Source organism: Egretta garzetta, unplaced genomic scaffold, assembly GCF_000687185.1.
Source record: "Egretta garzetta isolate BGI_Z169 unplaced genomic scaffold, ASM68718v1 scaffold163, whole genome shotgun sequence".
In the NCBI taxonomy this organism is placed as follows: Eukaryota; Metazoa; Chordata; class Aves; order Pelecaniformes; family Ardeidae; genus Egretta; species Egretta garzetta.
This window is the reverse complement of record NW_009259308.1, coordinates 2,786,374-2,802,129: the sequence shown is the minus strand read 5'-3', so window position 1 is coordinate 2,802,129 and position 15,756 is coordinate 2,786,374. Positions and strand designations below refer to the sequence as shown.

Sequence of the window (15,756 nt, the reverse complement as noted above, 5' to 3'; positions counted from 1 at the left end):
CGGGGGCAGCCGCTCCCGCTGACCGGTTGCTGCCTCTCCCCAACCCCCTGAATGTCACCCTCTGTGCAGCTCTGGGACGTCCCTGGTGTGCTGAGGTGGCAAATGAGGGCGATGTCGTCTTTTTCACCCTTCTTTTCCTGTTCTGTTTAACTCCGGAGACTCTGTTTTAGCACAGTTCAGGCTCAATCAAGTCGTTTCTCTGTTCTCCGGCCCTTAACTGGTTTGATTAACCACGAATAAACAAATGAACACCCCCAACTATCAGGTAGCAGGGTGCCTGGCCAGCCTGAACACCCGCTGCATAGAGGCACCTGTAGGTTTGTGCCATTTCTGCCTTCTCATGGTCTCGGGAGTTTGGCGGGACCCAGCTTTGCTCCCAGCATAGGTAACAACTAGTCAGAGAGCCAACACTAATTATCAGTACAAATCCTTGTTTCATGTTATCGTAATTTCTTTGCTTATGAGCAGGAATTTCTAATCTTGCTCTGTAGAGTCAGCTGCCGCTAGGGATTTAACTCATTTTTTCCTGCGAAAAGGGCCATTAACAAAGTCCAGCTTAAAATACTGCCCTGCTCAGGTTTTACTTTGTACCACCAAGTGTGCACAGCTAAATCATGACATGGGAAGAGCCACATTTCTCATAAAGAAGAACCATGTTAGAAGTTAGGGTTTGCTTTATAAATTATTGAGCCGTGGTTTCTTCGTTAATTCTCTGCTTTCTATAACATGTGCAGAGATCTGTCCTTGAATGCAGGAATCCAGAGTTTTTAATCTTGCAGATATACAGCAAGATGCCATCCGCAAAATAAATCCAGTGCTGGGAACAATATTCACACTGAACTCAGATGAACACAGCTGCAAGTAGAAAGGCTGGAAAAGCGTGAGGGGAAAATATCCTTTCCCCCTTTCCCCCCCTCTTTAATTCTGACATCGATTCCTTGATTTGGAGCTACAGTGAGTTCAGCACACGTCTGCTGCATCCCCCCCTCTGCCATTAGGGAAGTTTTTGTGCCATCATTTGGTACTGTGCTTGATATTTGCACCCTGCAGTTTTACGGTGGGAATGTTCCCTGCTGGCTTAGTTGCCTGTTATTTCTGGATGGGGTCCATAACCAGCCTCTGAGAAAGCATCAATTCATTAGTTTCATTTTCCAAACTAAGTATGAAGCACTCTACAGGCTGCTTTTTTTTTTTTAAAAACGCATGATGTGTAAGCAACCTTCTTCCAATAAAAATAGTACTCCTTTTGCCAATGGGAGGACAGGTAAAATTAGTAAATTGTGCAGGACTTTGCTCAACGCTGTTGTATTTGAAGTGTTACAGGAGCATTACTCCCTCTTGTTGCTCCCTTGTCCAAATTTTGAAAGTTTGCACAAATATCTATACTTTCATACCTAACCCCCCCCCAAACCCACAAAAAACCCAACCTGAAACAAACACCCTATTAGCTGTTATTTCTGATTTTTTTTTTTTTAAATCCTTTCTGTTAAAGGAATTCCAGACAGAAAGTTCTATGACCAGTGGTACATTTTGATTAATGCTCCAAAAACAAATTATGGACTTGATTAAAAACATTGGCTGCAGAGTTTCCATCCCAAAAGCACGTGAAAGCTGTAACATAGACTTAAGCAGAGGTAGTGCTGAAGGCAGAGGAATTCCTCAGACAGGAATGAACCGCACAGACAGGCAGATCCTCAGGCGTTGCCATTAACTGAGAAGAGTGATGGGTGCGTTTTTGGGACCGGAGGGGATGGGGGACTAGCCTGCCCCTTAAACCTATTTTTCCTGTCTAAAGTATCTTTTCATACTGCATAAGAATACTCACTCTAGGATCTTAGCAACTGACTTGAAAAGGACTTGAGCATTAAGTCTTTCCTAACAGAAGACGACATTAATTTGTCACTGTTACCAGGTCAAGTGAGGTGGTTAAGGAGAACTAAACTGCTCTGAACCCCTCTGTTCACACCCTGAACCATCCCAGGAAAGCCCAATTCTATTGGTCACCTCTCGCTTTTCAAAACTTATTTTTCAGAAGCCTTTTCTGACACCTGGCTGAAAGGCACAATACACTATTACTATTTAAAGTTATCCTGCCCTACCTGGTATTTGTGCTTCCGCATTTGTCTAGCAGTGCTACACTGAAATTAGGTTTCAGGTAAGAGTCTTCAACAACGTCAGCGTTTTTCACTAGTCTTGAAATGTTATTTACACTCATTACTCCCTAAAGGTGGAGTGATGATAGTGCCATTGCGCTTAAAATGCTATCATTTAAAATGCTGCCCTGCTAATCATCAATACCAAGCCATGCTGCAACATGCTACCCCCCAGCCCCCCCCAACAGAATAAGGGATGGCAAATGAGCTAATGCCTCGTGCACTGAAAAGGCTGAAAATGCTGCAGGTCACTAGGCATAACTAACTTGCAGTAGTTCATTGTAACTAAATTTAAGTTTGGGGGCTTAGTGAGAAGACAGACCCAACAGGGCAACTGTTAATGAAGCAATCTTGTTTTAAAGATGTACATTTTAATGCTTTTTATTATTAATTGACTATCTATCTGAAGAAAAAACCCAACATTTTCAGCAGTCAATTTTACTGTTGCCAAATTCATATAAAATTGCAGTCTGGTCTGCTTTTATTCAGACTCACTTTCTAGTTTCCAATCACCACAGAAGCATGCTTACACAAAACCACCATTACTATTACTACTATGTATTTAATCTTCCTTAGAAATGCATGTTAGCCCTAAACTTAACCTAATCAACACTTCCCTCCTGGCCAAATTTCACTGATCTTTGATAAAGCTGCACAGAAATACCTGTTTTTATTTCTATAGGCAGCAATTTATCTGACCCCAGCAGCTAAACTGAGGGTAAGGGAGGTATTTTCTAGTGAAATAGAAAAATTCACTGCTAGGCCACTGGAGAGAATTCTACCCCACCCCAAACCCATGCAAACACCCTACTACAGTAAACCCCCACCTTTTTACTGCCAGAGCTTAGTCTAGCTTTGTGTCTTATCAGAGGCAGACCATATTTAGTTCTAGTAGCTTGGTTCTAATTTATTTGCTGATCCAGTAACTAAAAAGAGGTATTTTGTGTCATTGATAACAGGCATGCAAAAACTATCATAGTCGCTGTGCCTTTGCATTTTAAAATGTAGAAACCAAATTAATTTAAACATACTGCTTCCTCTAAAAACTTTCTGAAAAGAAGGTATGGAACACATACAGAAGAAAATACCTTGAAGTTTTGTAAAAGCTCATTTTAAATGTGCTGCTGTTTAAATCCAAACATATTTTCAGTACTTAAAAAAACCTGAAACAATCTGAAAATTTATGATGCATATGGCCAGGTAAGCGCACGTGCTGCCCTTATTGCACTGCAGTAACAGAGAACAACAAAATAATCTGCTTGTATAGGTTATAGAGAAAGATTTGCTCATGTTTCCAAGAGAAAGCACCCACTGCACAGTTGACTCACAGGTTTTATTTACACTTGTCTACAGAATCATTTTGCCTTACATTTTATCTAAGCCAAATGAAACCATAATTCTCCTTTGTCTGTAGCCTATCATTTGCTAAATTTAAAAACTTTCATCTGTTAAGTACAGCAACAGTTTTAATACAAAGAACAAGAAAAAAACCAAAGGCTAACAACATAGCATCTATTTGATCTGATTTTTACAATTTAGTAGTTGGACTTTGAAGTCGTCAGAGGCACAGTTACAAGACTAACCTGCTCTTGTGCAATCTACACACATTTAGCACTGAAATTAGATATAAAAGAAAGCATAAAGAAGAAACTGCAGAGCATTTTTTTCTGCAAAAAGATTATCAAAGTATTTCTACACCAAAAACATTTTGCTTATATACTAGTCCAAAAGAAGTGTCTTAAAAAAAAAAAAAAGAAAAGAAAGCAGAATGTAGTTTTTAAATTTTGCTCCGTTTGTTTTTGTGCAGTTTCATTTAAAATAAGCAGTGGTCAAATACGGGTTTGGAAGTTTTACTACTGAAATAAATGAAGATATATTGCTGTTTGCTTGCTTAAAAAGAATAATTTTCCTTAACATACTTACCTTGTGGTGGCACTGAAGATACTTAAACATTTCTTAACCAAACGGAGCTCAAGAGAGACCAAGTTTTAATGTGATATTGCTAGTGAAATAGGTTCAATAAAGCATTTTAAGCCATAAATTATGTTTAAGGGAAAAAGAATGATTGATGAAGAACACATTTAAGATGTCAGAACTTTCTACACAGTTTATTTATTCTCATTTTTAAATATAAATAAAATTCAGATACCTTGAAAATTTTAGTCAGCCCCAAATGAATTTTACAGGCGGCCTGCAGAAGCTTCACTTGATTCCAAGAAGCTAGTTGCATATTCCTCCATCTCAAGAGTAGTTCCTAAATAATCCTTCTCTAAGAAAGGATTGCAGAGTCCAGGGTCCATGCACGTGAAAATACCATAGCGAGTACCCACTGCAAAAAGGGCACTTTGCTGACAGCAGCAAATAATTTCTAGTGACGGGCACCGGCAGCTATGAGACTCAAGCAACGGAGAGGATAGCGCCCGACGTCTCAAACATCCTCGCTTTGAAGGAATGAAGCCTAATTCACTCTCTACAGCATCATATTATGGACTGGGTATTTAATAGCTATATTGCACTGAGCTAAGCTAAAGAGGGGCATCCATCTACACTTCAGCGCAGAAAAATAAAAAAAATACTTAGATGTAAGTACTCACTACTGTCATCCAATGGGTAACACCAGCCCTACAGCTACGCTAATCTTCCGTGGTCCCATACAAGCTACGTTAAACAAGCTCAGGACTTGGATGCAGAAAGCTCATGGGTTCTTCTATATTCCTCAGATACTTTGTAGTTGTCATGTGAAGAGCAGAGTTGTGTTAGAACATATCCAACCTGTGCCTGCTCATACATATTGAGCGAGCCAGGAATCAAGGAACTGAGTCTTTAAAATAATAAAAAAATCCCCTTACTCAAATAATAAAACTTCACACCTCCTCTGGGGAGTTTATGGCTTAAAATGCTACCTCACTTTTTGTTTCATGAATGAACAAAGCTGCAGTTTTCCAGAAAGCAAGGACAGACATGCACCTCTATTAGCAGATTTAGCACTTCTGACCAAGTAAGACACCAACTTCTTAAAAATGTCTCATGCACTGACTGGAATTTTTTTTTTGTTTAAATGTGAGCTTTAATACATTATTTCTTTTTAGAACTTGTACGGGAACCAGAATGGGAAGATCCAGATGATGATCTGCGGCGTCTGTAAGATATAAATGGAGAAAGCATGCAAAGAAATAAGTTGAAATTAATTTTAGCATCCACTTTGAGAAGTCTGTATCCTATAATAGCTGGAAGCCAAGTATATCTGATAGGGCCTTATAAGAATATAGAAATAACTTTGAACCACTTTAAGCTCATGAATGGGAATTTAATACTAAAAATGTAAATTTTATACTGAAAGTAGAATACAATTTCTAAATGCAGTATTTATTTATGAAAATAAATCAATAATGTACATGTTAACACTTTCACACACTGAAAAAATGGTGACCCAGGTCTTTCTATGGAACATGCTCCTAGCACGAGGAAGGTTCATTGGGGGCGGGGGGGAAGGCAATTACAGAAGTTTTAATAAGTAAGAGTAGGGGAAGTGAGAAAACTACTTTTAATATCAGAGTAACTGATCAGATTCAATTCTTTCCCAGTGAATCTCAATCCTTCAGGAAAAAAAAAAAAAAATCACACATTAAAATACACCCATTCTTATTCTACATAAACCCAAACCTTTCGGGTGACCGTGATCTCGATCGTCTTTTTTTGCGATCACCAGATGAAGAAGATCTAGAACGACTTCGCTTCTTGCTTCTCTCGGGGGAAGATGAAGAACGAGAGCTTGAGTAAGATCTTTTTCTTGGGGTGGAAGACCCCCTGTAGGACCTGGAGCTGGATCTTTATTGATTAAGAAATAAATCACATTTAATTCTGGTATAATATAGAAAGAACAAAGAAAGAACAAAAAAAGACAGTTTTCATTAACACTCACTACTCTATTTACATCAGTATTTTATCAAATAAATTTGTAGATACTTTAATACTTACTCCTTAGTTATCTGCCAATAAAGACTTCTACCACTGTGGTAGTTTGTTTAATGAATTCTGCTAAACAGGGTTTCTTGATATACAGACCACAGGTGGCTTGGAAACCTCCTTCCAGCATTCACCAGAATGATGCATTTTCACAAAGAAGTGATGGGAGACCGGGACAGGAAGTAGCCTATATAAGGACCTTCCTCAATAGTTAAATTCTCAAAGCAAAATAGTTTGAAAATCACAAATATAATGCTGATTTAACGATGTTTCACTTCATATTAATGGATACTTCATACTGGAAATTTGTAAAGTAATGGTCATCTTGCTAGAATAGTAAAAAGCCTCAGAAGGCATATTTACAAATCTCAAAATAGGTGTAGGTAGAGAGTAAGACCTTCCATAACCAAAATATTTAAAAAACCTCTTAGAATAGTCATTTTTGCATTTAAAAAAAAACCGAAAGAAAACCAAAAAAATCAAACAAACCAGCTTCACTTACAAGCACTCAAAAATCACTTTGGTTATCTAAAAAAACCCAATCAAAAACCCACTCCTAGAAAAAGTAGTAAGGCTACAAAGTTGTAAACTATCATTCCAAAGTTCTACAAAAACACCTAACAGGAATTTTTTTTTTCAGTAAGCTACATAAAACATTAAAAACCCAAACCACCAACACAGTGTATGTTGTTGGTAAAACAGTCAGGGTTCTCACTGTAAATCGCAAAGCAGTCCTATTTCACACAAGCTAATACACTGAGGACACTCAGTGGATGCTGTGTGGCACAAGCAAATAACCCAGCTCAGCTGACGAGTCACTTCAGCATCTAGTGGGGGAACAGGCACCCTTTTGTTCTTCCTAAAAGCATGGATTCCATCTCGTGCTGGCCCTCACGTGATAATCCACAGCATGTTTCTGCCACCAAAGGGCGGTGGTACCATTTGTGATTGGTCTTCCCAACTCAAACTTCCTTATTTACCGTTTTAAGATTCTCTGCACGCATGGAGATAGGACAGTTCTTTATTCCAACGCAAAAGGGAAGTCCTGCCAACAGGACGCCTGTGCAAGGATATCCCAAGGAACTTACATGCTTTTGTTATTCTTCCCTGCACAATTCAGTAACTGCTATACAGAAAACATCATCTAGCTCAAACTCCTGTCAGCTTCTCATGTGATTTACTATCAACATTTTTAATACATTCTCCCCACATGTATAAAAATAATGGCAGCACTATCTAGTGGAAGTTAGATACATTAAGTAAGCTATCACTAAAGACAAAACCAGAAGTATAGCGTATCTTCTAATGTTCTTCCACATCAAGTAGCCAAGGCAAAAATTACTGAAGCAAGTAAACATGCATTCAAATTCTTCTTCCTTCAAAGTGAAGATCTGTGGCGTCCACTTGTCTAGCTTAGATCAGACTTAAACTCTTCAACCAAAACCTCGCATTCTCAAGAAATACATCTGTAGTGGTAACAACCTCGTGCAGAGACCCCAGGAATTCTGACATCCAAGACAAAAATGAGTTAATGTTTTTTGACCGGCATAATTTTACGATGAAATCAACAAGCGGTTGGTTCTTCTGCCCTTTTTTCTCTCTGCAAGGAGAGAGTGCTACCTCATTCACCTTGATTTCGACCCACGAGATCTAGAGTGTTCTCTGGAACTGGAACGAGATCTTGATCTGGAACTGGAAGAACTTCTTGAGTGGGACCTGAAACAACATGAAGATTTTTCTCCAGTGTCTGACCTGTATTTAGCAGAGTAACTGCTGCTGTTAGCAGTAGAGACAACAATGCATCAATACAATTTGGCCTAAAGTTACTAAAGAAGTGACAATTTCCTCCTACTCCCCCAGTATCACCATAGTAAGTTTTAAAACAGAAACTTTAACATAGTAAGATGGTGCATTAAAAAAATTTATAAGGTCAGCTTTTTATTATGTTTCCTAAAAAAAAAAGCACAAAAAATAAACAGGCTTGCAGTTATTTGGCAAAATGAAACAACTGCCTATCTATTGACTATTTCATGGAATCAATGCCTTGACTTTTAATTTGTGCCTTAACTTGAAAACCATCAGCTTCTTAGCTAAGAGTATTAGGACTAGCTAACTCAAATTTTCCCCAAGTCAGTTCTCACAAGCATTCTGTAAGCAGTTTCAAGTTTCTGTAAAGACTTCCCCCTGCATTAAAAATTAAGTAGTAGTTAATTCTTGGCTAAAATATGGACATTTCTAACACTACTTATAACTAGTCAAAATTATTTTCAAATTTTTTCATGGTGATGGATTTCCTTTAAAGCACAAACTACAAGACACGTAAAAACAGTAGCAGACTTGCAGTAACCATTGTAAAAAGAAGGCATTGCAATCAAATCCTAATAATCTTTTCAGGAAAAATATATTATACATGCTGTCAATCTCACAGTTTATATCGTTACCATGTCTTTCTCATTTTACTGTGCAAAACAAAAGCAGTATGAACACATGCTAACTAGAAAATATATTTAAACCTTTTTAAAAAACACAAAGAAATATTCACAAATGGCAACTGATATTTCCAATTGCCAATTAAATATCTGTAGCTAAAAGCAAAAAGTTCAACAGAATGTTGAAAGATCCCTAGCAAATTGCAGTTATGGCAAGCTACTTTTTACTTCACTGCTAACATTTGTGAATTAACGAACAAAGTTATGGCCAGATGAAGTTATTCTGTCTTCTTTGACCTTCCCACCCCTAAACCTAAGAATTGCACTCAAATGCAGCCCATACTGGCTCCATACTATCTTCACACAGGACAACACAGCCACCTCCTCGAAGATCAGGTTCCACACCTCGCTTCATTTACAGAAATTGCTGACAGCTAGTTATCTTAGTCACTATTATTCACTTAAGTGCTCCTCCTTGGAACCATGCAGCAAATACATGTCTCAAGACGGTATTTGAAGGAGTGGGGAGGCTGACAATAGGTATTGTGAAGAATGTAACTTTTCATAGAAGAGGCAGCATGAAAAAAAGCATGACAGCAAGGGGCGAAATACAAAACAGAGACATTGGCTGACATCTGGTTAGTATGAGGGTCTGAGGAATTTGGGCGGTGATCACAGCAGTGAGAGCAGAGAGGTGCACTTAGAAAGCTAGGAAGATTAGAAGAAACTTGAACTTTAGGTATGTGAACTTTATGTATAACCCTATGAGCTAGTACCGATTTTAGGTCTCAAACCTATCAGTATCATCCTTGTGCTAGTTGTAAGGCAGCTAAAAAGCTACAACATGATTTACATCACACAATAACAAAACATTTATTGAATTGTACATATATTACTGAATGTAAATAATAATGTGAGATCTTAAATCTACCCAGTAGAGTTTTTTTTTGTAGCCACGTGATCAATATAAATCTTTAGTGTTATTCTGACAACGTTGCCATTTTACTTAAAGCTTTGTCACTTGCCATCAAACTAAGTTCAAGTTTCTTATTTCTAGGATATTTTCCATTCTGTCCTTTCACAGAATCTGTCTGGACTGCATCATCACTGCCCTCTTCTGCCACCTCCTCCCACTTTAACAATACCGCCCTTCTGCTTCTCTGTTCAACAACTCAACACTGCTAAAAAAATTCACCCATTGAATCACATATGGCCAACAAGCCTAAAAATAAAATTGAAAATAAGTTCTATTTGTAAATATATTGGAAGGATTAAATTGAAATATCAACTTAAATTTACTAAAACAAACAACAAGATATATGAAGCCTCCCTACTGAGGATCCACAGAAGGTCAGAACAGATTATTATCTACGGGTGTAAATTCTGTACATAAAATTGTTAACATTATTAAACTAAAACTGTAAGGTAATCAAGAAAAAAAGTAAATAAAGAAGTTAGATACTGACATTTTGCCTGGCGTTACCCTTGACCTGTACCCGTTTACCTGGACCTAGACCTTGAGCTTGAATGAGAGGATGAGCGCGATGAAGATCGTGAGTGGGAAGATCGAGACTTAGAACGACTGCGCCTATTGGATTTCTTTTTCTTATTAGTGTCCTCTTCTTCACTGGCATCAAGATTATATTTTGAGAGGTCAGCATCATCTTCATCCTCATCCTGAAAAAATGCAGATATACAAAAAATACTTAAGAAATATTTTGTTTTCTTCAGTTACTGATTTTTTACTTATTCTATAGTTTATTTTGTGCTTTTTTCCAGCCTCTGAAAATACTTAGCGCATTTAATGAGATCCAAAAATTTTAAGAGTAAAGAATGACTGAAAATTTGTGTTTCAAAGTAAACTATTAAAAAACTGAAAAAAACCCATCGGAAGTCCCATTTTCTGTTATTTAATGAAGTTAATGAAAATACAGGCATTCATTTTTACCTGTTACTTTAAATGAGTGCCTGGAAGAATTTTCAGACTCAAAATCACTAATTCTGCAGAGATGTGTTTCATATGCAGAATTTGGGGACTGCTGTGTTAAAAATAAGCATATATGCATGTCTCTGCAGGACTGTTGTCTGAAGATGTGGACAATCCGATATGTGATGATCATGTATTTCAGGAAAGATATTAAAAAAAAATAATCTCTGAATATTTTATTCCATTTTATAAAAAATAAATCTGACATGGTTTAAAAAAGCTAAGAATAAAATTCAAGAACATTCCCTATGGTAGCCATACATAAAGGTTCTAAATAAAGATCTCAAAGTTTTTAATTCTGATCTCAGAGAAGCTTTTAATTTTTTATGGGTAAAAAAAAAAAAAAATACATCTTTGAATGCAGGTATTTAGAACAAAACAGAACTTTATTCTGATTAGCTACCCCTCTACATTACTGTAAAGGCAGCTAAAAATACAGACCAAACCTCACCTACTGAACAGCACTGTAGTAATAACTGAAAAAAAAATTGCTAGGAAAAAAAACCCGAAACACACTACCTCATCCAATTTATATTTGGAGAGATCTTCATCCTCATCCTCCTCATCTTCCCCTTCAGATTCCTTATCTTCTACTTCCTTCAGGATAGATGCAGGACCAACCGGCTTCCCTCTATACTTTTTCTTTTTGCGTCCAAACTAAGAAATTTTATTTCCATTAGAATACAATTTAATCAAAAGTAATTTCCAACTGTATTTTTTGATAAAGCCTCTATGAGAAAATAAATACACATCCATTTCCAATAAGGTATTGCCCAAAGTGAAGAAGTATGAAACATCAATTTGCAACAAGAAACTTTCTGAAGAGATGCTTGTCTTAGATACAGTTAGTACCCACAGACAAGATTAATGGAAATCTGAATTTACGAAAAGAGTATTTCATTTTTATGTCTATGGGATATCTTATAAAACAATGTTGAACGTCTGGCTGAAAACAACATGAGTGAGCCTGAAGCCAGTTCCCTAAAGAGTTTAACGAACTCAGCTTGTACCAGTTTAATTTGAACTCATTCTTAGTTTTTAACCCCAAAAAGACAAAACAGATGCATTCACTTTCAGTTCAAAACTTTCACACTTGAGTATCTGACAAAGAGATGCATCACAATGTATTCCTGTCTAGTGCTTTTCCCCACAAGGAAAGCAAATATGAATGTATGCATCCTAACCACAAATCACACAATGTGCATCTCTCCAGAGTAATACATGAACCTAATCTTACCTCATCATACTCCCCGTCTGATTCTTCGCGTTCTATATATTCAACATTCTCTCGTTCATTAAATCCTCCTCCATATCCTTTAAAAAGGCATAAAACAAGACAATCTCTTGAGCTGCACCAAATTCAGCTACATTAAGCACAAAGTTTATTCTGAACTTTCACAGAGGTTCTGGAAGCCTTCAGTGGATTTATAAATACATGCTATAAGAACGTAATATGATCTCAAGAGGAACATGAATTGTTCCCACATGTTTATTAAATATAGTTCCTCAGAAACCTAATTGAGAAAATAGATTAAGACACATAAATAACACAGGAACAGTAGCATTCACAAGAATGGAAAAAAAAAAAATTCAGGATTACAGCTGTGCTGAGCAACCAGCTTCCCAGAGGAGCACTGGCAGGGCTGCAGTGCCTGACAATTGCCTTGGTGTGGATTAACACAAGAATGTCTCCAAGGGGCTAGAATAAAGGCCTCGAAGACCAAAATCCCACCTCTGAGAGCCAGCAGTAGCCAACTCAGGAAAGTGAGCAATGAAATGTGAGGTGAGGGCATGACATGAGGGCGTGAAGTGAGGTGTTGCAGCCTCTTTGGTGGCTGCTATGCGTGCCAGTCTGCTCCCATATTGCAATTATTCTGTGACATAAAGTTATATATATTTATATCTACCTCCTCAGGGAACAACAGGAATAAAAGCATCCTGTAGTTGTACTGAAGCGTACAACTAACAAGATTTGCCTTAAGAATCTTTCTATTCCTTTTTATAATGCAAGTGGAAAACTTCAACAGCACATTTTAATTTCAGCTGACTTTGTAATTTACTGCAAGTGTGCAACATGCTAGATGTCCTGCACATGACTGCAAATTTACTCTGAAGGATACCAGAACTTGAAAAATTAATTAAATATTAAAAATATTTAATCAGATGAATGTCCTGGTTTCTGTGGGGACAGAGTTAATTTTCTTCCTAGTAGCTGGCATAGTGCTGTGTTTTGGATTTACCATAAGAATGATGTTGATAATACACAGAGTTTTAGTTGTTGCTAAGTAGTGCTTACACCAGTGAAGGACTTTTCAGTTTCCCATGCTCTGCCAGGTGCACAAGAAGCTGGGAGGAGGCAGCCAGGACAGCCGACCCCAACTGACCAAAGGGGTATTGCATACCATATGATGCCATGCTCAGTATATAAGCTGGGGGGAGTTGGCTGGGGGATGGGGCAGCAATTGCTGCTTGGGGAGGGGCTGGGTATCAGTTGGTGGGTGGTGAGAAGCTGCATCACCCTTTTTTTTTTTCCTGTGTTTTGTTTCTCTCTTGTTGTTCTCCTTTTCATTAATATTTATTATTATAGGCAAGTGGCTGCGTGGTGCTTAGTTGCCAGCTGCAGCTAAATCACGACAATGAAATATTATATGAAATACAGTTAAATATTATTCTTTAATATTCCTACAATATTAAATAAGAATAATAAAAATATTCTTTTTCCTTTTTAATAGTAAGCTCTGTGCTCTTCTCCATGCTTCTTTTTCTATATGCACTAGTGTTACACTCTATGCATTAAATTCTCTGCCCGATTCCATTTGCAGTGAGTGGTAACAGCATTAATAGTTATGACCACACTGTAAGGATATCCTCTGTTCTAGTTACCACCGGGTTCATTGTTAATGAAGGAGGAACTTACACACGTCACTGTGACCAAACCTCATTAAGAGATAACAGTCTAATCTACACAGCCTTCAAAACTGTTCTTGTGACTGCTGAATCCTATGTATAATATACACTAGACCTTTTGGAGTTAATAAAATACTGCATTACTCCTTCCAAGTGTCTAGTATCAAAATCAAATATAGAGGCAGTTTAAGTTGAATATTCTTTGACGTTCCAAATGAAACCATCACATACTTTAAACACTACTAGAAGTAATCAAGTCTGAGAACCTACAGATTTATTTACACATGGAAGATCATTCAACTTTGCTAGTTCTGTTGTGACAACAATCCCTCTAATTAAATTACATTGTGATTTATAGAAAGAAGTTTCCTTACAGTCATTTGAGTATTTTATAACCACATACATCTTACCTGTCCTTTCCTCCAATTTAGCGTACTTTGGAGTATTACACATATTACATTCTGATCTTCTGGCCCAATTCACGTTACCACATCTTCAGAGGCAAAAAGAAGAAAACAGAAGTAAGAAACATTTTATTTCAAATCAAAAAGCTTAGTGTTGAGGCAACACACAAAAAAAGCATAAAAATGTATTTGCCAAGTTTTAGCAGTGATGCACAGTCATTACTACAACACAATTAACTCCAAGGCCAACAGTCACCAAGACACAACGAACTGCAAGAGAGAATTTGGGTATTTCACCAGCACGAGGATGATGGGAAGATGATCATATTGGACAAATCAAGGGGAAAGAAGTAAAATTAACAGGCAGGTAGGCAGACAAGTTAACAGACGTAAGACTACACAAGAATTGTTAAAATTCCTCATTACTCTCCACTAGGGGCATTCACAGGTCAGAAGAGTTAACGAAGAAGCTACCATGGGAGTAACGCTTATGAGCAGTCATTCTCATCCACCAATGCACAGCTACAGTTATAAGCTTCTGTTACTGCATTTCTATCCTAGAGTGTCCTAAAAGGCCACTCATACTTTATCCATCTGTAACACTCTCATCAGGACTGCTCAGTCCCAAAGAGGAGGAAATCCATCAGACAGAGTCTAGCTATCAACTTGGAAAGACACGACAATCCTGAAGCGTGCTGTCAAGTGCATTCCCTCAGACACTGGGACCCGGGGTGCTGCCCAGGAAATCTGCCTGTCTCATGCTGCAGAACAGCGCAAATGGAAACCCATCATGCTGAACACAGCTAAGTCCTGACAGAAAAAAAAAAAAATAAATCCAGGTTTCACTGGTCAGACAGCTTACTCCATCAGCAAAAAGTGGAAATCCTTAGAAATGTTTCAGAAAATTTGAAAGCACCTTTCAAAAATCAAAGCATTTTATTGAAGTGGTCCATTTCTAATTTAGACCTCAATATTCTCAATAGACGGCTTAGAGAAACATCTAAGAATTTAACTATGTGCTAAACTTTACTCATTAAATATTTAGTGAATGTTAACAATAGAATATCACACTGCAATGAAGGTGTTACTTCTATTCACAAGCTCGGAGAAGTGTCTCGGCTTATCAGAGAAAACCATGAACTTTTACTTTTCTACTCCTGACTTTTTAAATCTTTTTCCAGTCACATTAATTAAATAACAGCAAACAAACGTTGAATGCTATCCTCACAGCAAAAGACTGCTAGTGGAATAGCCATGAGTTCTGATCACTCTTCTCTCATCACCGCAAGTAAATTTATACTGACAGAAATTAAGTATCATATTGTAGACGTGTTAAGTGCCTCTAGCAGAACGCTCTGTGTTTTTTAAAAGGGCATACGTTTTACACTGCCAGTCGTTAGCACTGAAGAGGCCACGACTCTTTTCAGCAAGTGTCTTTCCTATTTCAGTCCCTCCAGCTTTCATCATTTTGGCTTCTGTCGTTTTTTCTGGAAAAAAAAAACAAAACAAAAACCAAACAGTTCTCAAACATCTTGCTTTATGATTAATTAAAAAGGAAGAAACAGATGAGGAGAAAAGGATGTATCATCTGAGACACTCACCCCTTCCACATCTGTTACAGCTGGTTCTTCTAGCAAAGTTAACATTCCCACACCTGAAAGTAAAAATAGAAAGAGAACGAAGACGCTGGTTAACTGAACGCTGGGAAACGCACACACACGAGACTTACAGGAAGTCTTTGTTTCCTTTCTATTACATCGCCCTTATATTTCAAACTGAATTTGTTCCAAATTAAAACACGAAGTTTCTCAGGCCGTGCCCGACCCCGGGGCGGGCTGGCGCCGGACCCGCTGCACGATGGGGGCCAGGAGCGGTGAAACCCTGCAGAGAAGCCGTCCCGGCCCGCAGGG

General features: G+C 37.8%; 1 protein-coding gene across 1 annotated transcript; it reads right to left on the bottom strand.

Moving 5' to 3' along the window:
- Window positions 1-3,469: 3,469 nt before the first annotated feature.
- ZRANB2 (zinc finger RANBP2-type containing 2) lies at window positions 3,470-15,571 on the bottom strand (the record flags this gene model as incomplete). Its single annotated transcript, XM_035891791.1, has 9 exons — window positions 3,470-5,292; window positions 5,817-5,981; window positions 7,749-7,835; window positions 10,053-10,225; window positions 11,055-11,192; window positions 11,773-11,849; window positions 13,853-13,935; window positions 15,225-15,333; window positions 15,448-15,571. Coding segments are annotated over 9 exons (1,020 nt in total), but the record flags the coding sequence as incomplete, so codon positions are not given.
- Between the last annotated feature and the right edge of the window lie 185 nt (window positions 15,572-15,756).